General features: G+C 41.7%; 2 protein-coding genes across 2 annotated transcripts; both read left to right on the forward strand.

The window, feature by feature from the left end:
* Window positions 1-725: 725 nt before the first annotated feature.
* Window positions 726-4,316, forward strand: NDUFC1 (NADH:ubiquinone oxidoreductase subunit C1). Its single transcript, XM_067735063.1, has 4 exons — window positions 726-881; window positions 1,401-1,504; window positions 2,997-3,076; window positions 4,130-4,316. Exons 1-3 carry the CDS (start codon window positions 815-817, stop codon window positions 3,054-3,056), a joined length of 231 nt encoding a protein of 76 aa, XP_067591164.1. The 5' UTR covers window positions 726-814; the 3' UTR covers window positions 3,057-3,076; window positions 4,130-4,316.
* Window positions 4,317-8,398: 4,082 nt separating this feature from the next.
* Window positions 8,399-22,853, forward strand: MGARP (mitochondria localized glutamic acid rich protein). The gene is made up of 4 exons (XM_067735062.1): window positions 8,399-10,399; window positions 15,625-15,728; window positions 20,600-20,693; window positions 22,029-22,853. The coding sequence occupies exons 1-4, from the start codon at window positions 10,054-10,056 to the stop codon at window positions 22,469-22,471; spliced, it is 987 nt and encodes a 328-aa protein (XP_067591163.1). The 5' UTR covers window positions 8,399-10,053; the 3' UTR covers window positions 22,472-22,853.
* The last annotated feature ends 211 nt before the right edge of the window (window positions 22,854-23,064 follow it).

Genomic DNA, 23,064 nt, shown 5'->3' on the forward strand with positions numbered 1-23,064 from the left:
TTGCCTAAAAATCATATAGCTAAAAAGAGGTGAGCATGAATGGAGCTTTGAACATGGCACTTTGAGCCTGCTCTGCAGCTTATGGCCTCAGGGGACTGTCTAACCCTGTTGGGTGGGCTAAGTCCGAGGCCCAACTTCCCCAGCTGTGTGGTCTTGAACTGGTCGGGGCACTTCTGAAATACTAGGATTCTCTTTTCCTCACAGCGTTGTGAGACTTTACTGTGCTAGTGCGTATAAACAGACTTTGGGAACTGTTAAGAGGTCGTTTCAAATATGAGGTATATATAATATGTCACCTTGGAGGAAGAGCTTGTCTTTTGAGCTTCATCTATAAATTGAGAATGATAATCACGGCGTGTCCTGCGGCCGTTGGGAAAGTGAAATGATAGTGCATGTAAATCAAATGATGCATTAAGGCGCAGTGCCTGAAACACCGAATTCGATCAAAATGCTACTGTTCAACCCTCTTCACTTGCAGTTTCCCGGCTTACGCAGGAAGATTTTGGTAACTCTCTTTGTGAGTGTCCCTGGGGTGGGGGTCTGAAATAAACTCTCCGAGGACAGAGACGCGGCTAAACTACCTTTCATTTTCCCCCTTGTAATCACCTCCTTCGTAATCCCACTGTGCAGATTGAGGGCTGAGACCAGAAGAGCTAGAGTACCAGGCGGTAACTCCAATTCTTGGGGTTAGCGCCCGCACGCGGCGCGGCCGCAGAGCCCGCGGTTCCGCGCCTCCGCCCGCCAGGGGACGCTCGACCGGACGCCGACCCCCGAGAGCGGCGGGGCTGGAGGAGGCGGAGCCCAACCCGGCAAGATGGCGCTGTCTGCCTTGTTGCGCCCTTTCTCCAAGCTGCTGGCCCCGGCCAGGCTGCTGAGCGGCTGTAAGTGTCCCTCCTCGAGCAGGCCGCCCCGACCTTCCAGCCTGCGGCTCCCAGGGCGAACCCAGCCCCGAAGGGGCAGGAGGCGGCTGCGCCCCGGGCTTGTCCGGCCGTGACCTTCGCCGGTCCGCCTCCACCCGCGCCTCTCGGCTCCCCGTCAGCCGCTGCCCACCCTCCTCCCAGGGCCGTCCGACCCCTCGGGGTTTCGGCGAATGGACTTTGAGTCCCTTCTCCTGCAGACGCGGGAGAAGGAGACCCTCCCCGGGGCGCTTCTATCTGCCCACCCCCGAGACGTCGGAGGGTCGCCAAAGCCCGTGTACGAGGCTTTGAAGGCGCTACCCGGTCTGGCCCTGCTGGTGGCCCAGGGCGAGTTACTAGGCATCTCTGAACCTCTCTTTCTGTGGCTGTTTAAATGAGGAAGTAGAAGGGGGAATTAAAAGCGACAATACGCATGTAAATGTCAGGTTTATCCCGACAGGGTGGTAAGTTACAGATTTAGAGACCCTTTTTGTCCCCTTTCAGCTTCAGCGCGGTCAAAGTTCTACATTCGGGAACCGCCACAAGGCAGCCCTGACTGGCTGAAGGTTGGACTGACCTTGGGCACCTCCGTTTTCTTGTGGATCTATGTAAGTATATACTCCCTTAAATCGTGCTACCCCAGCACGCTGGAGAGGACAAGTACCGGTGTGAGGTGGAATGTTGCGCAGCAAATCTCCCATACCATAGGTTATTTATGTAACGGCTAATAATCTATTTCTCCAAGGACTAAAAAATATTTTCAGAGGCATCGAGAAAGTATAATGAGGCCGAAATTTCTGTCATTGTTCCTTCGCCTGGTTTTGTCGTGAATGGCAGTTTTACTACATATTAATTATCCTTTAGTTTATTTCTTAATAAAGATGGAGGCAGGTTGGGGTTTTATGAAGGCACTTTTTTCAGATGCCATAGGGACAGATCGTAAATGAACAAGCTATACAAATTAAATCCCATTGGACTTACAAGATATAAGATTTTAACAATGTTTGTGTAAATACATTGTTGGAAATTGTACCTAGTGTGTAGCAGCCTTTTTCTTTCTTTCTTTTTTTTTTGGTCTTTGTTTACAGTATGCCAAATGCTTTACCTGTAAAAACTTGTTTAATTTTTTCAACAACACTATGTGGTAGTACTATTATTATTGACCTCTTACGGATGTAGGAAACACTTGGAGAAGTTAATTTGCCAAACCAAGTCCTCCCTGACTTCAGGGCTACACTGTAGACCACTGTGAAATACTGTCTCTCCATAGATAAAAATTTTAAAAGTATCTGTGTTACATTAGTATTTGAATTTTTTGTTTTGGAATTTCCTCCACTGCCGCCCACCTCCAACTCTTAGATCTCTTATTTGGGATTTTTTTCATTAAAGTGGTTCAGCTCTTTGACATGGAAAGGAGGAAGAGATGTTGAAAGTTACTTACAACTTAGTAACTAATCCTTTCAAAATAACGTTTGTTATAATGTAACTTTATACGTTCTTAAAGTTTTCCTAAAAAGAAACTTGTTGCTGAGAGCTCTGATTGATATTGGATCTTTGCAACACATGTCACCCTATATCAGCCATCGTTCTAGTTGCATATTCTGTCAGACAGTGGTTCTGAGAAAGCGGCTGTCCTCCGTGACATCTAATTAATACATATATAACTGGGGGTTGTGGGTTGGTCATTCACTCACAGTATCATACTTCTGAGGTTAGAAGTATAGTACACATCCACCAACCCCATCTAATAACCAGGTTCTGCTCTGTCCTGTTGCTTTAGCCCCTCTGTGGTAAGGCTCTCCATTCCATTAATTACCCACTGAGTGAAGTAATTTATTTGCAGAAGTTGGATTTAAACTTTTAAGGGTTGCCTTCTCAAATTTATAGTATGTCAGATTGTGGTGAACAAGTACATATCATTCATAGCTTTTGGACTTTTGTATCCTTTAGCCTTTTATTTCTAACTAGAATAGTTGTAATTCTTTTAACCTATCCTTATTTCTCTTGCAAAATATAAATATCATTAGTTGATCTTCTCCTTCTCCTCTTTAAGTTGCCAGGAAGATTACATTTCTAATTTTAACTCTTACCTACTTCTAGCTCATCAAACAACATAATGAAGATGTTTTAGAGTATGAAAGAAGAAATGGGTTGGAATAAACTTTTGGAATACTGATACAGTAAGTATGTGATTTTCTAGGATTGAATAGACTATGCAAGTTAATTTGACCTCTTTTAAATAATGTGTTTTGACTTTTTTCATTAGGTTTATACTTTTTAGCACCTATATTCCTGTCTGTGACAAATTTATGAATTAATTTATGAATTAATTTATGAATTAATACCTTGGCTCAAGGATCTCTTAGCATAATCATTTTTAATCATTACACTTTGACTGTGTTCAAAGGAAGTTGTGCTTAAGAATGAAACCAAAATCATATTTCCTTAAATCTAATCTAAATCATATTTCCTTAAATCTAATCTAATCTAAATCTAATATTTCCCTAAATCTGTACACAGTACCTTCATAGCACTTAGGACAAGTTATCATTGTTTGTGTATGTATTTCTTAATACCTGTTTGTCATATACCACACATGAGTGTAAAATTCCACGAGAACAGGGCATTCAATTGTTAAACTTCTTACTGCATGACGATTTTATTATGATTGTCATTACAACTAACACCCAGTTGGACAATTCCTGATAAAACCTAGCTGTGAATAAGATAGAATACACTGCATGGTCTGTTATTTAAAAGAGTGAGTTTATTTTATATGTATATGTGTGCCATATTTCTGAAAATATTTTTAAAGAAATCCTATATTAATCCTTTTGTAAAATGGAAAATCATCCTTATAAATCTCAGCTTTCTTGGATTAGGTTGATTAAAGTAGATAACTTATATGTGCTGGAGAATAAAATAGTAATCACAGATGTACATTTTGTTCTATTATTATCACCTTGCCCATTTCACTACTTCAGTCAATCAAGAGATAAAAATGAAATAGTTTTTTAAATCAAAACCAGATGCTTTTGCTACTCCTGTAGTTAAGATTTAAAAAAAAATTTTTTTTTTTTGCTAAAATTTAGATAAAATGAGGAGTTGATATTCTTTGTGGATTTGTTTTTTTAGACTTCCCCTGATACTTTAAGGTGCATTGTTCAGAATGGTCTAATTTTAATATTACTTCTGCTGGTTAATGCTACAGTTTTCTTTTTTTTCCATTATAGGTATTAGTGTTTATAGCAGTTCCTCTGGATTCACCAATCTGTTGAGCTGTAAACTGAGAGAAAGAGTTACATGTGAACATATGTCAAGTCAGCATTTGTGTTTCACATAATTAAATTAAAAAATACTTCTGTATTCTTCAGATTATGTACATTGTGACAGTGTATAAAATGTCAATTCTAACGTAAATTACTAGAAGTATTTTAATGTGGAAAGTGCCGTTTGATAATTGGGTCATTGGTAAGAAAACTTTTTAAGGATATAGATTTAAAAAAAAATCACTGCTGAGGATTTAGTCCTTCTATCAACTTCTGATTTCTAATCAGAACACTTATTTAGTGATCAGGATGATAGAACTACTCCTACTCTATTATTTAAAATACAAAAGAACCCAAATACTATTTTCTTCTTACCAGAGTTTCTTCTGACTCCATTTCCTTGAGTTTGAATGAGTTTCATTTGGGTGACTGTTTTTAACACCAGTATGGCCACAGTTGGCTCTTTTTGCTCATACGACTTTCATCCAATGAATAACAGACTATTCAAAAAAAGGAGTTGGTGAGAGCTAATAGAGACAAATGAAAAAACACTTCATTTATCCCTCATTTAAACCCTTTCTTGTGAATCAGTTAACACCTATTTATATGCCACTTCATTAACATATAATTTAAACACTTAATGTATTAATACTATACATTTGAAAGTGTATTATTTGTATCTCCATTCTGATGTTAAATAGAAAGTTTCATTGCCTTATAAATGGCTTTGTTTGTGTTTTGGGCTCTGGCCAACACTTACTCTGGGAGATTCACGGCCCAATACCTTTGGAAGTCACTTCTGAACATAAAGTCAGAGTTACCTTATCTCAGAATAAGTATTTAATCCAAATTCAGTGAAAGACCAGATAAAACAGTAACTATTAACTTTTGTCAATTCGGAGTCCTAGGTGGTAGAACTGGAAAGGACCTTAGGGGGTTATATAGACCAGTTGCATAATTTTACAAATGCAAAAACCAGAGGAAAAGAGTCATTTGCCCAGTATCACTGGAAAGTAGAGTGATGGACTCTTAAAGATGACCATGTCCTATTCCCCAGTATTTGTATATATGTTAGGTTAGGTTAGGCAAAGGGGAATTAAGGTTGCAGATGGAATTAAGTGTGCTAATCAGCTGACATTGAGATGGAGAGATTATCCTGGATTATCTGGTTGGGCCTCATGTAATCACAAGGGTCCTTAGAAGTGGAAGAGGGAGGCACCAGTATGTGTCAGAGTGGTGTGATATGAGGATGGTTCAGCCGGCCATTGCTAGCTTTGAAGATGAAAGAGGGCCAAGAGCCAAGGGACAGAGAAGTCAAAGAAATTCTACCCTGGAGCCTCCGGAAAGGAACAGCCTTGCTGACACCTTAACTTCAGCCCAGTGAGACCCATGTCGGATTTCTCATCTACAAAAATGTAAGATAATAAATTTGTGTTGTTTTAAACCACTAAGTTTGTTATAGCAGCAGTAGGAAACTAATACTGTCACATGGTAATGGACCAAGAAGTCAGGTATCAACTCCCAGTTCAAGGAACTTTACCCTAAAAGAGACACTTAAAATTCACATCCCTAAAGGGAACAGAAAACTCTAAGACGCTTGAAATTCTGGAAACTGATAACCTTAGTTGGAAATAAAATACAGCTTTAACAAGCAAGATTTACTGTATGTCAGGCCTTGAATATAAAGCTGCCCTGTGTGGACTTTCTTCTTGATCGTGCCTGTAACTCCAGGGGGAGCCATTCATGAAGACTAGGGCTGTCCTAAAGAACTTTCTGCGGTGATGGACATGTTCTGCCTGTGCTAGCCAGCGTAGTGGCCATTACTCCCATGTGGCTACTGAGCATTTGGAATGCGATTAATGTGACTGCATTTTTTTTAGTTTTATTTCCTTTTCATTAAATAGCCACATGGGGCTGGTGGCTGCCGTATTGGACAGTACAGATGCAGATTACTCTTGAGTAACACCTCCTAGAGTTGTGCCACACAGGGGCGCTGGTGAGAGGCACTTTCTAAACTAAATATTGAAACCTAACTCAAATTACATTAAACTAAAAGAAGGTTATGAGGATACAGAGTGACTCACAGACTGCCGTAACAGGCATGCACCTGAGCCCAGGAATGACTGGGGCCTGGCATTCAAATGTTATCCAGACGTTTGCTCTGGGCTCTGCTTCCTGCCTATGTGCTTTATCTCCTTTGCACACAGACCGTCTCTTCCCCAGCCCACATTGTAAAGAGAGGGCTACAGTCAGGAGTCTCTTAAACTGAGATGTTTTAGCTGGACTGAACAAGAATCGTTCTGATACACAACTCCTGAGAAGAACTTGGTCAAGTGATGGTTCCTTTAGCAATAATGTAAAAGAATTTCCATAAAAAAGAACAGACAAATTCATATGTCAAATGTTGTCAAGTTTTTTATTAGATCAAAATTGGACCTTTTTTTTCAGATTCAGTGTCTGTGAGATAGTCATTAAATTAGTTTCTTAAGTTGCCGTAGGAAAAAAAACCAAGCTATAGGAGCTCAGTTTTAAGTATAAGAAGTTGTTATGGGTTAAATTTTGGTCCCCAGAAAGATACGTTGAAGTCCTAGCCCCCATTATCTCAGAATGTAACCTTATTTGGAAATAGGGTATTTGCAGATATAATTAGTTAAAATGAGTATACTGGAGTAGAGTGGGCCCTTAGCCCACTGTGACTTGTATGTTTCTAAGGAGAAAAGACACAGACACACAGGGAGAAGACAGGAATGATGGAGGCAGGGACTGGAGTGATGCATGTGGAAAGCAAGGATTACCGGTAAACGTCAGAAGCTGGAAGGGTTCTTGCCTGCATGTTTCACACCTTGACTTCAGACTTCAAACCTCCAGAACTGTGAGAGAATAAAGTTTGTTGTTTTAAGCCATCCAAGTCTGTAGTAATTTGTTATGGTAGCCTTAGGAAAATATGGAACGGGTAGGGAATGTCATGTTTATTTTACTACAGAAGAGAAAGTGAATAGATGGGAAGAGTACTGAGGAACCTCCAAGAATAGTTTAAGAATTTACCATCTTGATTGCCCTTTCTCCTTCATTTTATCGAAATATTTTAGGCCATCAAAAGCGTGCATACCAAATGTAAAACAGATAGCTAGTGGGAAGCAGCCACGTAGCACAGGGAGATCAGCTCAGTGCTTTGTGACCACCTAGAGCGGTGGGATAGGGAGGGTGGGAGGGAGACGCAAGAGGGAGGGGATATGGGGATATATGTATACATATAGCTGATTCACTTGGTTATACAGCAGAAACTAACCATTGTAAAGCAATTATACTCCAATTAAGATGTTAAAAAAAAAGCGTGCTTATCAGCACTTTTTCAAATTGCTTTCCAATTTGTCTTCCTAGATACTCTTCTAAATTGTTTCACTTTATATCCGTATTGATCTGTTGAAAGTACAGGTTATAGCTTAGGGATTTAATATTAAAAAAAAAAACAAAGCTGTTTCTAGCTTTCTGTGGAGCCTAGGAAATCACTCAATCTTTGAGAATTGCCTTTAATTATATGGAACTTAAGCCTTGAGTAAGTATGACTAATAGTGCCAGTGGTTAGGGAGCTTCGTGAGCTCCCTCTCTTACAATATGTTTTCAAAACTAATATTGTCTTTGTCAACAATCACAGTTAGGTGGAGATCATCTTAGATAAACCAAGTTAACTCTAACCCTAAGTTCTTGTTTTCCTAACAAGACCAAGAGAAATGTCAAGGATGTGCTCAAGGGCAGCATTATAAACAGTGTGACTAACAGCCGGGAAACTACTCTCTCAGCCTTAACACAGTCTTGTATAGCGAAGACCTGCTGTTAAAATTCTCTCAGGGTTCTGGAGAGACAGCTTGCTACAGAGTGAATTTGACACCCCACAGGCATGTCCTTTCTTGGGAAGTGTTTCATCAAAATGTGGGAAGAGTTCGACATCAAAATGGAAAGCCACGTATCCTACAGGAGCAGTAGAGTAGGTGGCAAATTCCCTTTGATCCAAGAGCCATGAGCTTTTAGCTAAGATGAAAAGGGATGTGGAGAAGTAGCACTACTTATCTCACAGTTCTTGCCTTTGCCAGCTGGGATGACCACATCCAACCTAGAGGACATGATAAACTCCCCGCTGGACCTTACCATAAGATGAGATGGTGGACTATAATGGATCCTATCATGTACGCGCTGAGACGCATCAGAACATTGTAAGTGGGCCTGGAGCTTCGGCTCAGGCTGGAAGTCAGAGTCTAGCGCTGCCTTCTCCAGCTAGCTGAGCGTGTTTTCTACCTAATGTGCTTTACAGCTGACAGCAACACAATAGAGGAGTTATCCACATTTCACTCATGTGGACACTCATTAAAATGCATTTACTGCCTTTGACTATTTCCTCTCCTGGCAACGAAGTCAAAATTCAGCCCTAAGTAGACCAAAGAAGGAATGAGCTGTAGTGGTAAACAGATTTGTTTTCTCTTTTAATTTTAAATTGAGCTGCACTAAATTGGAAATGGTTAGGAGCTCTCCCCACAGATTTGATTTGATTTGTCAGTCTGTACTAGCTGCTAGCAGTTCATCCTAGGACGTATACTTGATGCTGGGCAAAGGTAGCAAGTGTACGAATCTGCATTTTGTTACTTTCAGGACTACCTAACTTCTCGGTGGAGGGTCTGGGTCTAGCCCCTTCTTTGGGGCTTGGAAGTCTAAATCTGACCTCTCATTAACACAGATTACCTATTTGCTCTTAAGGTTTAATCACTAGGAATAGCTAGTGACTGAGCATCAAAAAACTAGTTCTGGGGCTTCCCTGGTGGCGCAGTGGTTGAGAGTCCGCCTGCCGATGCAGGGGACACGGGTTCGTGCCCCGGTCCGGGAAGATCCCACATGCCGCGGAGCGGCTGGGCCCGTGAGCCATGGCCGCTGAGCCTGCGCGTCTGGAGCCTGTGCTCCGCAACGGGAGAGGCCACAACAGTGAGAGGCCCGCATACCGGAAAAAAAAAAAAAAAAACAAACTAGTTCTGATCATTGGCTTGTACTCCTTAAATGAGACTATATTAAATATTATTAGAATTGGGTTCAGAACGAGAACCTCTGAGGAGTGTTTAGTTATTCACCTAGCAAATGAGCAAGTAGTTTGCCTGTAACATGCCAAGAGAACTTGGAACTAGAAGCACTATGTTCATGTCCTTTAAAAAAAAAAAAATCATAACCATCGGTCCTTGAAAATTCCTCCCCACCACCTGGTCGTTTGCTAAACCGAGTAATTGCCACCTTCCTCAGAGCGATGAACTAAAAATTAAAGGAGAAAATTATGTGAAAGTGCTTTATAAACTGTCAAGTGCCAAACATACTTAAGGGGTTATAGTAGTAGGAAATGGTGCCTTCCAAAGATTAATCACGTAGAAAATGTTATAAGCATACATGATTGGTTTCCATATTCAAACCATGACAGATTCTTGTCGCCACAATGAGGCAAGTGATTGAAATCTGGAGGGAGAAACTAATAATTCAGTGTTTTTAGTTGATTTGGAGATACTAGCTTCACATTCCCATAGAGGAATATGCAGCATTTTTGGAGTTTATATTTAAAAGTCATTGTAATCGTGAATTGCCTAGAAATTCAGCCATTGAGCGGGAATTTTCTTAGGATTCTGAACATCACCCAGAGCACTAATGGGAGGCTGAGGCTACCCCCCTCCTCCATCTCCAGGGAGCTTCCAGCTGCCCTTTCCACTCCTAGGAAAGCTAGCGGAGTGCGTGAGAGAAAGGGGGTTCAGCTTGCACACGGAATGATGAATCCTGTCTGTGTCTTATTTCGGATGCGAGTCCCGAGACATTTCATGCTGCTCTGAGGAGTCCCACTGACTGGAACAGTACAGGGCAGGCAGATGACGGCGACTTCTCGGTTCTCCATCCCTTTTCCGAGATGCCACCATCGGCTTCTCGGGCCCAGGCGAAGGCGACAGAGCCTGCAGATTGGGTTGAGGGAGGACGGTGCGCACGACCAACCCCTGCGCACAAACCCCACGGGGCCGCGGGGGCGGGGCGGGCAGGGGTCAGCGCCCCTCCCCGGGGCGGGGCTCGCCAGGGCTCCCCGCGCTCCGCAGCACCGCGGGGCTACAGCGGCAGCGGCGTGCAGGGAGCCGGGCGCGATGTACCTCCGCAGGGCGGTCTCCAAGACCCTGGCGCTGCCTCTGCGGGCGCCCCCAGGCCCCGCGCCGCTCCGGAAGGACGGTGAGTCGCAGGCGCTGGCCCGGGGGGCCTCTCCCGGCGTCCAAGCCTGAGGAGGACAGGTGCCTCGCGCACAGATCGCGCGGGCGTGCCGGTTCCCGCCTGCCCTTCGTGGGCCAAAGCCAACCCCGGCAGCAGAAGCCTGAGATTGGGGATAGGGATGGGGATAGTGGGGGGGGGGGGGCGGGGAAGAAGGGGGAGGGTGGCCGGAAAATCACCTCGACATTCTTGGAGACTTTGGAAGTAGGGTGCCTTTCCAGCGCGGCTTCTGGATCCGGACTGGATTTCCTGGGTTCGAATCTTGATCTTGGGCAAGTGATTTCACTTCAGTTTCCTCATCTGCAAAATGGGGACACTAATGAGTTTTAATGAGTTAATATGTAGTTAACAGCGCTTAGAAAAGTGCCTGGCGAAAGTCGGCAAAGCTTACCCCTTGTCTTAATACAGGGCCCAAAGCTCTCTCCAACTTCACGAGGAAGCAGAGGAATGGGTGGGAAGATGGACCCTGGTCTGCGGGCTCGGCAGGGTGCGCGGAAGGCAGTGCCGGCCGCGTAGAAGTTGGGTAAACGCTCTTGAGTAAATAGACTCAAGACCTGTCCAGGGCTCGGCAGCCACGAGCCTGGGCCGTGGCATCCCCGGTGAGGAAGGGGCTTCGAAACGCTTTCCTCAGGGGCTGCAGAGAGATCTGGAGCCCTCCAGCTGTTGGGCTGCGTCCCCCCCCCCCTGTATCCATCACCTGCAGATTTTCTAAAGCACGGGGAAAGGGAGCGAATTTCCTGATGGGGAAGTGGCAGTGCGAGCTGGAAGCTTATTAAATAAAAATTGATACGCACGAACGCGCCTAGCCTAGGGCCTGGGCCATCGTAGGTGCTGAAGTGTGAGCAGGAGAGCATTTTCCCTGCCAGCCGCCGGCGGCCCTGCGCCCAGGTTTGCGCAAGCGAGCAGTTCTGCCCCAGCCGGCTCTTTCCTAGTCGTCGTGCATCTTCTCTTTTCCGTCCCTGACTGGGGCGCTGGCTCTTAGACAACCTCGTGGAAAGTTCTTAGTTCTCCCTTCACTTTGCCCCACTTGCTAAGGCTTGCATTGGAGTCGGGGAGAAAGAGAACGACTCCTGCGGAAAATTCCATGGCCAATTTGTTTCCACTTTGATTAGGCCTTCGGTGGTGATGGTGATGGTGGGAGGGAAGGAGGGTATGTGTAACTAGCTTTATTTTTCTCTTAAAATGCTACTGAGAAGAAGTTGCCTCCAGTAACAGAAATAAAGAGTCTTCGTTTTCCTTGATCTCTATGCCGAGTAAGACAGAGCAGACTTTTCGCTGGTGAAATAGGGGGAAGCCATTCCTTTGAAAGTTCAGAAGATAACGGGGCTGTTGTGATTGGGGGTGGGGAGATGGAAAAGGCCCTGACGGTGGCCTTTCGAGCTCTCTGAACGCAACCCTCACCGTCCTCACGGACACGCATACACATCCTTTTTTGGTAGCTGCACATATTTCAAATAATTTCCTCCCCAACTTGGGGTAAAAGAAAAGAAGTTTGAAAATTCAGAACAGGTAGTTAGCAATACTGGTTGTAGCAGTACTGGTCTTTTCCTCATTTTCATCTAATTACTTTTTTGTAGTGTTGATTCATTTATGTATTTTCTGAACTGTAATTGACTGGAAATTTGGCTTCGGTCATGGACATTAACCTTGTATTGGTACTTCCAATTTGGATGAAAAATGAAATTGTTTCAGTTTATTGAAGGATAAAATTTTAACCGTGCCTCATCAAATTTTGTTCTCTGGTTTTTGCTTTTAAAAATGTAAAATTTTAATGAATAAATAAATTAGGTTTACAGTAGATCACCGAAAAAACTCAGAAAGACAAACTAGAAGTCGCCTGTAATTCTGCCACTTAGTGAATACAACTATTCATCTACATTTTAGTGTAAGTGGTGTTCCAGACCTTTTTTCCGCCTTCCTGCATTTTTTTTTTCTTATGTACACTGCTTCCACAATGTACGTAATCTGGGATAGTCCTGTAAAGATTATTTTGCTATAACTTTTCACTTAATATATTGTAAATATTTTCTTGTGTAGACAGTCTTCTGCAAAAATTAAAATATCTGTTTCACATTTATGAATATGCTAAAATTTGTCTAATCTTTACCAAATATTTATTTCCCATTTCATTGCTCTTTTAAATAACTCTGCCATAATTGTATTTGTCTTTACTTAAACCTCTGTAATTTTCTCTATTTCTTCCTATTTAAAAAAACTTTTTTTTTGTTTTTTTTTTTTGTGGTACGCGGGCCTCTCACTGTTGTGGCCTCTCCCGTTGCGGAGCACAGGCTCCGGACGCGCAGGCTCAGCGGCCATGGCTCACGGGCCCAGCCGCTCCGCGGCATGTGGGATCTTCCCGGACCGGGGCACGAACCCGCGTCCCCTGCATCGGCAGGCGGACTCTCAACCACTGCGCCACCAGGGAAGCCCTAAAAAAACTTTTTGATATTTATTACTGGTTGCCAACTATGAAAGTTATATATTCCCTATTTAATCACAGCTGTAGTTTTAAACCAACAAAAGCTCCACTAGAAGTCAAAGACATAACCTCTTACCATAGCCTCTCAGGGCACACTTGTAGGGAAAAATTGTTTTTTTCTAAGAGATGATCATTTATATCCAGACTAAGAACATATATACAAAATCTTCCCAATTTTGCTACTACGGAGATTCGTAGTTTGTGCAAATGTCTTGAGATTCGCTTTTTTATGTGCAAATCATACCTTCTTCCAGGTCCCTACACCCTTATTCTCTGTGTCAGGCCACATCAAAATACATTGAGTTTTCCTAGTAACACTGTCTCATGCTTTTGCACACGCTCTGCCTTCTGCCTCCAATGCAACTTTCCCTCCCCTGTTTATCTGACAACCTCCTACTTTCCTTCAAAGCTCGGGTCACGTCTTTCCAATCGTGGCAGTTACCTTGAGCCAGCTGGCTGAGTCCTTTCACTGCGTTTTCATGCTATTATTGCTTCTGCTTTCGTCTGTTACAGCGTTTGTCACACTGCATTGCACTTATTTGTCTACAATTATTCGCCTGTACATCTTTTCCCTCTTTTTTGAGGCTAGGGACCTTGTGTGTTGTGTTTACAGTTATACTCTTTTTTAAAAAGATTATTTTGTTTTATTTATTTATTTTTATTTTTTGGCTGCACCTCCGGCGTGTGGGATCCTAGTTCCCCAGCCAGGGACCAAACCTGCACCCCCTGCATTGGAAGCGCGGAGTCTTAACCACTGGACGGCGAGGGAAGTCCCTACAGTTATAATCTTTTTTTTAATATAAATTTATTTATTTATTTATTATTTATGTTTGGTTGTGTTGGGTCTTCATTGCTGCGCACGGGCTTTCTCTAGTTGCGGCGAGCAGGGGCTACTCTACGTTGCGGTGCACGGGCTTCTCATTGCAGTGGCTTCTCTTGTTGCGGACACAGGCTCTAGGTGCACGGGCTTCAGTAGTTGTGGCATGCAGGTTCAGTAGTTGTGGCTCACGGGCTCTAGAGAGCAGGCTCAGTAGTTGCGGTGCACGGGCTTAGTTGCTCCTAGGCATGTGGGATCTTCCCAGAGCAGAGATCAAACCTGTGTCCCCTGCATTGGCAGGTGGACTCTTAACCACTGAGCCACCAGGGAAGTCCCTCTTTATGTTTAAAATAGAGAATTTGAGCTATATGAACTTTAAGCTTCTTCTAGCTTTGAGTCTATCATAAAAATTTCAATTCCATAGCATATGGTATATACAAATTCTAGCACTATAGAGTTAATATATTTAAATAGAATAATACAGTACCTTAATCTATTTCTATTAGTTTGTACAAAATTGCCCTTCTATTTTAGATATGACCTTATGGCAACATTTGTCTTAAAAGAGCTTATATCTGGTGGGAATGTAAATTGATAGCCACTATGGAGAACAGTATGGAGGTTCCTTAAAACACTGAAAATAGAACTACCATACAACCCAGCAATCCCACTACTGGGCATATACCCTGAGAAAACCATAATTCAAAAAGAGTCATGTACCACAATGTTCACTGCAGCTCTATTTACAATAGCCAGGACACAGAATCAACCTAAGTGTCCATCGACAGATGAATGAATAAAGAAGATGTGACACATATATACAATGGAATATTACTCAGCCATAAAAAGAAACAAAATTGAGTTATTTGTAGTGAGGTGGATGGACCTGGAGACTGTCATACAGAGTGAAGTAAGTCAGAAAGAGAAAAACAAATACCATATGCTAACACATATATATGGAATCTAAAAAAAACCAAAAGGTTCTGAAGAACCTAGGGGCAGGACAGGAATAAAGATGCAGATGTAGAGAATGGACTTGAGGACATGGGGAAGGGGAAGGGGAAGCTGGGACGAAGTGAGAGAGTGGCACAGACATATATACACTACCGAATGTAAAATGGATAGCTAGTGGGAAGCAGCCGCATAGCACAGGGAGATCAGCTCAGTGCTTTGTGACCACCTAGAGGGCTGGGAAAGGGAGGGTGGGAGGGAGACACAGAGGGAGGAGATATGGGGATATATGTATATGTATAGCTGAATCACTTTGTTATATAGCAAAAACTAACACACGATTGTAAAGCAATTATACTCCAATAAAGATGTTAAAATATAAATAAAAAAATTTTTAAAAAAGCTTCTATCTGCCCGTCTTTAAAGGTTTTATATTAGAAGAATTAGAGTTTCTTTCTATGTCTACATTTGTAATATAGATTTATAGAAATGTGTTGGATTTCAACATAAATGTTTTATTTAACATATAAACTTTAAGCACAAATGTATTTAATTAACTTTTTGTAAAAATATCTTTTCCATTGAATCCTGTGGTGTAGAATATACAATAAATGGATTTCTTTTGCTCACATGCATCTCGTTTGACTGTTAAAATTGTTTAACGCTTTGTCATTTCTCCTCACCCACGTCTGCATTCCTTCGAAGTAAAGCATGATGCGAAGCATCAGGATGACAGGTTTCATAAGTAATTATCAAATTAGATTAAGAAAATGTCAAGTGGAATTATTACCCTACCTTGTAATACTGTATTCCTTTAAGCTAACATCAGTTGATGTTAATAGATTCTAGGTTCACTGGGGGGTAAAAAATTTTTTTGGATGTAATCATTTAAAATAGTTTTGCCCGTGGTGGAGCTAACTGTGTTTAAACTTGTTTTCCTAGCATCTCTTCGCTGGATGTCATCTAACAAATTCCCTGGATCATCCGGATCAAATATGATCTATTATCTGGTTGTAGGTGTCACAGTCAGTGCTGGTGGATATTATGTAAGTGTTTTAATAACCTTGGTGCTCAGGAATTCATATATTTTACAACCTGTGATAAAACTCAAAGCAATGTCAAGATCAAGACATGGGATTAATTAAATATACAAGATTATGAAAAAAATTTTTAAGTATAAAGTACTTAATACCACTAACTATGGATGACTTTCATTAAAAACAATGTTATTATAAATACTAACAGTACTAATGGCTGACATTCGAGTGTTTACCACGTGACAGACTCATGGCTCATTTAATTATTACAACAATTCTTTAAGGTAGGTACTATTATTAACATTTGACAAGAACTGTTTTGAGAGAGAAATGTTTTAAAAATGAACAGACTTTATGGGACTTCCCTGGTGGTCCAGTGGTTAAGACTCCACGCTTCTACTGCAGGGGGTGCGAGTTCCATCCCTGGTCAGGGAACAGAGATTCCCCATGCTGCACAACACGGCCAAAAATAAATTAATAGACTTTATTTTTTGGAGCAGTTTTAGGTTTACAGAAAAATAAGCAGAAAGTACAGAGAATTCCCATATACTTCCTCTTACCCCTCTGCCCCCCTTTCCCAAATCAACAACCTTGCTTTAGTGAGATACATTTGTTACAACTGATGGGTCAACACTGATACATTATTATTGACTAAAGGCTGTAGTTTACGTGAGGCTTCACTCCGTGTTGTACATTATATGGGTTTTAAGAAATATATACTGACATGTATCCACCATTACAGTAGCACACAGAATAGTTTCATTGCCCTAAAAATCCCCTGTGCTCCAACCATTCATTCTTCCCTCTCTCCCCCTAGTCTTTTAACTGTCTCCATAGTTTTTTATTAGCTTTACATCTTTACTTTTATTTATTATTTTTATTTTTATTTTTTTCCGGTACGCGGGCCTCTCACTGTTGTGGGCTCTCCCGTTGCGGAGCACAGGCTCCGGACACGCAGGCTCAGCGGCCGTGGCTCACGGGCCCAGCCGCTCCGCGGCATGTGGGATCTTCCCGGACCGGGGCACGAACCCGTGTCCCCTGCATCGGCAGGCGGACTCCCAACCACTGTGCCACCAGGGAAGCCCTTTACTTTTATTTTTTAAAAGTAGTATTTATCTATATATTTTTTTAAAATTCAAAATAGACATATATAAAATCAAAAGAATGTTTTCCTCCCTGGTCTTCCTTATCCACTCCCCACAAGTAATTACCGTAAAACAAAGCTTTTAATAGTATGATTTTGGAGCTAAAAAAAGAAAAGAAACATTTGTGAGTTAATAAGATAATTCTAGGAATTCCCTGGAGGTCCAGGGGTTGGGACTCAGCGCTTTCCCTGCTGTGGGCCCAGTGCAATCCCTGATTGGGGAACTAAGATCCCGTAAGCTGCACTGTGTGGCCAAAAATAAATAAATAAATAATCCTATTGATTTGAATCATTCCTCCTTTTGCCATAAACTTTCTAAACTGAAACCTAATCTTTATTATGAATAAAATGAGAATAAGTATATATTCTTTAGGAACCATAAGACTACACAATCACTACATTTTGGTTTGACCTTACAGAAATATGCGTAAAGAGATTTTTAGTCCTAACTAGGAGCAGTTTAAAGGACTATGTAGGTAATGGAAGCAAAATACATATCCTACTCTTCAGAAACGTGAAAGCCTCAAGAAGCCAGGAAAGTTCAAACATGTCACTTATATTATTGTCTTCCACTAATCTACCCGCTTTCACTCATACCCAGATTCCTTTGCTTTACCATCTTTCTACTGTTTAATATTGAATTCACTGCCTAGGGCTGCTATAGTTGGATATAGGCCACTGGAAAACAGATTAAACTAGGCCATGTGATTATGTGGGAAGCTGGAAGACTGAATTTCATCTGGACATCGCTACACCCCTAATCATGTTTACCAGTGCCAGACGTGAACCTCTGCAGTCCGCTAAATCCTCCTTTGCAAAAGCAATCTTAACTGGCTGGTTAGAAACTGGCTACGCCTGAGAGCTCTTTCTGGCCTTGTTCTCTCACAGTGGGAGTGGAAATTGGACAAGGTGATGATCTCTAAGTCCCTTTCCACCTCTAAGATTATGTAGTTTTTTTTTTGTTGTTGTTGTTGTTTTGCGGTACACGGACCTCTCACTGTTGTGGCCTCTCCCGTTGCGGAGCACGGGCTCCAGACGCACAGGCTCAGTGGCCATGGATCACGGGCCCAGCCGCTCCGCGGCACGTGGGATCTTCCCGGACCGGGGCACGAACCCGTGTCCCCTGCATCGGCAGGTGAACTCTCAACCACTGCGCCACCAGGGAAGCCCAGATTATGTAGTTTTTATCTGGAATGTTGGAAGCCTTCATTCCCAAGAATCTTAGGCTACTTTGAGGAGGAAATACAGAACCTGAGGCACTCAAAAACCCATATTCTATCCCTCCCCTTCCTTTCCTTGTCCTGCACTAAAATAAATTCTATATTAGGTTTATCTGAATTGAATCCACAGATGCCCCCTAGGCAAGAGCACTTTTTCATTTCCAAGTAAAATCTACTACCAGAGCCTCTGAAAATCTGAGAAAGGCCCAGGTCACTTCCATTTTTTGAGGGTCTGGGTATCTTGGGAGAGCAAAATGCCAGACTGGTTTCTAAAAGCTGTGGTAGATTTTAGATGCTTACGTTTAATAAATACAAAATATCATTTGGAAATAACTTCAAAGTCTAATTTTGAGACTCTCTCTTCTAATAGACCTTTCTTCTACTCTGTGCTTGATAATGTTCGATTTGAAAAAGCTAGATCCTCTGGGTTACACATGAGTGTGAATTATTCTTATATCTCTTTGATTCTGCTTTAGCAGCTAAATTGTGTTTTAGCCCCTTGAACAATAAGACTAATGTCCTAGGGATGTTGCTGCTGGGGTGGCCATTTCAGGGACATGAACTTGGGCACAGGTTCAGCTTTACTGTACTGAGAACTGAGGGTGCTGACTCGGTGTACAAGTCAGGAGCTCCCACCCCACTAGGAAAATATTCCCTGCTTTTATACAAAAATGTTGACTGTCATTCCTGCTGATCCTGTTTGCTCTGTGTGTTTCAAAGCCAGATGATTCAAGTCAGAATTCACCAAACCCTGAGAGTTTGTTCAAGGGCCACTTTTGCAACATTTCCACCCCCCGAGCTTATGGAGTTTTCCATTTTCACAGTCTAATTTTAACATACTATAAAATGGTTTGTAATTTGCATAGGATAACTTTTAATGAGGTCAATGGTTTATAATGATTAAAGATTTAGAAAATACTACATATAAATATGCAAATTTTAAAAATCTGTCATCCTACTTGCCACTAAGAGAGAAATATCTACCAACATTTTTTTAAGCTGAGATAATATGAACAATATTATCTAGTGGGATTTTCTTTTTTGTTTTTGTGGTACGCGGGCCTCTCACTGTTGTGGCCTCTCCCGTTGCGGAGCACAGGCTCCAGACGCGCAGGCTCAGCGGCCATGGCTCACGGGCCCAGCCGCTCCGCGGCATGTGGGATCTTCCCGGACCGGGGCATGAACCCGTGTCCCCTGCATCGGCAGGCGGACTCTCAACCACTGCGCCACCAGGGAAGCCCGAGATTTTCATTTTTAAAATATCATTGTCTAATATGAATACGCCAGAGATTACTCCTTGATTTTGAAATGAAAGGAGGCCTGCACATTGTGTCTAAGATTAAGATAGCTTTATTACCAATTTTGTTTCTCAAGTAACCTGTGGGTCAGTCATATTACTGCTTTTAATGACTAAACCTAGCTGACTTAAGGAATCTTCATTGGGGTCTACAAATGGGTCATTTTGGAAGACTTTTGGAAAACTTTTCATTGTGGGAAAATTGAGTTTCACCTGCAGTTATAAGAACTAATACAGAGAGAGCTCATTTCCCCCAGTGACAACATCTTTGCTAACTATAAAACAATATCACAGCCAGGAAACTGACATGGATACGATCCATAGACCTTATTCAGATTCCACCAGCTTTACATGCCCTTGTGCGTGTGTGTGTGTGTGTGTGTGTGTGTACGCTCAAGTGCATGTATTTAGTCCTAAGCAATTTCATCACATGTGTAGATTCGTGTATTCACCACCACAGTCAAGAGACAAGACTGTCCCATCACCACAAGGGTCCCATGTATTGTTCTTTTGTAATTGTACTCACTTCCCGCCTGCTCTCCCCCTCCCTTCCTCCTGACAACTACCTATCTGTTCTCTATTTCTGTATTTCTTGTCATTTCAAGAACATTACCCAAAAAAATTAATAATAATAATAGTAATGTTACATAAATGGAATCCTAAGGTGTGCAACCTTTTGAGATTGGCTTTTTTCACTCAGCATAATTTACCTGGAGATTCATCCAAATTGTTTCCTGTATCTATAGTTCATCCCTTTTATGGCTGAGTAGTGTCCTATGTCCTGGACGTACCACAGTCTGTGTAACGATTCACCGGTTGTAGGACGTCTGGACTGGGTCCAGTTTTTGTATTACAAATAAAGCTACATGAACATTTGTGTACAGGTTTTTGTGTGCATATAAATTTCCATTACTCTGAGATAAATGTCACAGGATATTTGCAAATGCCTGTCAGAATATTTTGATTCTAGCATAATTTTTTTTCTTCTTGGTCTTTATCTATCCACCTTGTGTGTTTTCAGTTATCTTTGACCCCTGTTAGAACATTTGTTTCTTTCCTTTTTTAAAGCATTCTACTTATTGACAAAGATTTCCAGAGGGGAAATAAAAGAGTAGATGGTGTGTATTGGTTTCTCCTGTTTGAACTGTAGATAGCTTTAAACTTGGCATGATGAATCTTAGAGCTCAAGAAATAAACTTAAGCACACATTTACTTTCAGACTTACAAGAGAATCACATCAGAGAAAGCCAAACACAGCGATCATATAACGAATTTGAAAGAAAAAACCAACGCAGAGTTACATCCACTTCCAGGTAAAGTGAATTTACTCTTTTCTTTTTCCTTGAGGCACTGATTTTCATTATCTTAGTCTAGCAATGGACAGTATTTGTTTTTGGCTTCTTTACTAACTTAATCCAAAATGACTCTGGGTAGAAGTTCATTCAGGAAGGGAAAGTCCAACCAAAGCCTAAAGAATATTGTTAGAGGTTTTGGACGAGAGCATTTGGTAAATGAAAACATTGTACATTTAATCTGCTGACCAGCAGCTTTGACTTCTTTGTGTGGTAATATTACTTTTCCCCTACTCAGGTTTCCATTCATGCAGGCATAATTTTAGTCTCTGTCTCTCTCAGCAGCCTGACCTTTCATTTCTCTCGTTAATTTTTTTTAAGTCATGAAATTTTGTTTCAGTTTTGGCTAAGACCACCTGTGTGCAGTGACATTAGCAGATTCAGTCATGTCTACTGAGTCCCTCAGTTGATCTGACTGATAAAATGGCAACTTGTAAGAACAGAAGTTTGACATTTTCACCCTAATGTATATTTGTTGCCTAAACTGCTTGCTTTAAACCATACTTTTTTCCATCTCAACTATAAGGCCATTATTATCAAATACCATGATCACTATCTAGGGACAAAGAAAACAGCTGCTCATGGACCAGTTTTAACCTTTTAGTCATGAGAACAATAAGAAACAGAATATCATTAGTAAATGTTATTGAATATAATCATGAGACGGCTGATTGTAATAATGATAAAATACAGCATTTCCATAGCACTTCCTTGGTTTTAAACCCCTCTTCATACATATTATTGTAGTCAATCCTCCCAATAGTTCCGTGAGGTAGGTATTATTAATATCCCCATTTTACAGATGACAAAACTGAGGTTGAGGGAGGACTAGTGGCTTTTCTGAGTCATCAGCTAGTAAGTTAGCTACTTTTCCATGCTATTTCACATGACACATTGCCTGTTTATTTTCATGGTTTGTATTTAAAATAAATAATCACATGAAATTATTATTTTCTTAAGTTCAACAGATTCAAAAGGGTTTTCAGAAGAGCAGACCTTTCATTTTACCTCCCCAGAGGCAACCAATAACACCAGTTTCTTTGTGTCCTCCAGGAGAGGGTCTCTACAAATATAACTCTAGGTCTATGTTACCCTCCTTTTGTCCTAACACAAATAGTCCCATACTGTATACATTGCTCGTTTCCTTGCTTTTTTTTCACTGAACAGACCACCTTGAAGACCATGTCGTATCAGTACTTATTGATCTGTCTCCTTTTTTAAAATGACTGCATAGTGTCTCACCGTCTTCCCATGCTCTTTACATTAATACTTTGCTTCATGGACTAAATTTTAAAGGTGAAAAAGAGAACCTTGTGGGTGCCGAGGAAGCCAGTTCAGAAGCCCCCGAAGTACCTTCAGTGGAAGCTCCGGTGGTGGACGCTGCAGAGCTTCCCAGTGCTACAGTTGCCGTCATCAAAGAGGCTTCCCCCTGTCCAGACGATGCGGAGGCTGCTGCCGAGGAGACCGCTGCCGCTGGTGCTGAAACTGGGTCAGAGGTGACAGATGTGGGGACGGGAGAAACCGCAGAGGTCAGCACTGAAACCACGTCAGAGGTTACCAGCGCAGTTCGGGATGAAGCTGTTGCCATCGATAGTGATAAAGGTACAACCGAGAACGAAAGCTGTGGTGAATATGCTGAACTGGAAGAAAATTCTCCAGTTGAGTCAGAATCCTCTGCTGGGGCTGATTTACAGGAAGAAGCCAGTGTTTGTTCTGAGGCCGCCTCAGCCCAAGGCTAATCTCATGCAGATTGACACGTGGGCAAAAAATGCCACAGAGGGTCTGATAGGTGTTTTTGTAGTTTCAGTAACCTTAGATTTTAAAAAGGCTTCTTTTCTAGAAAATGTTAGTGTGCCTTGAGGATTTGGGGTATCTACTGATAGATTTCAGGATCGAGAGAATGGAGATTTTGCGTGCTGAATAGTTTTCTACTCTCTGGGATCAGAATATGACATGTAAAGAGCTTCAAGAGTTTCACCTGTGGATTTAAATTTTCTATCATAGGAATGGAGCTATCTATACAGCCTGCATTCACTTTAATTTTGCTATAATTTTACCTTTCTTTAATGTATGTAAATCTAGATACTTGAGTTTTGATTTGAACTCATTTAAATAAATTGGGAAAATCTTTAGTGCTTCTATTATTATTCACTAATATTGATATGCATAAATAGTATATACTAATATATACACATACAACATCACATGAACATTGCAACGTTATCAAAGAAAACATAATCTAGGGAGAACTCTGCATAGGGCAATATATGTGTCCGTTCTCCCATCTATATTACACGGCAGGCTGTGCCAGTGTTTTCCATTTCAGTTTAAT

This window comes from Pseudorca crassidens, chromosome 4 (assembly GCF_039906515.1).
Source record: "Pseudorca crassidens isolate mPseCra1 chromosome 4, mPseCra1.hap1, whole genome shotgun sequence".
Lineage (NCBI taxonomy): Eukaryota > Metazoa > Chordata > Mammalia > Artiodactyla > Delphinidae > Pseudorca > Pseudorca crassidens.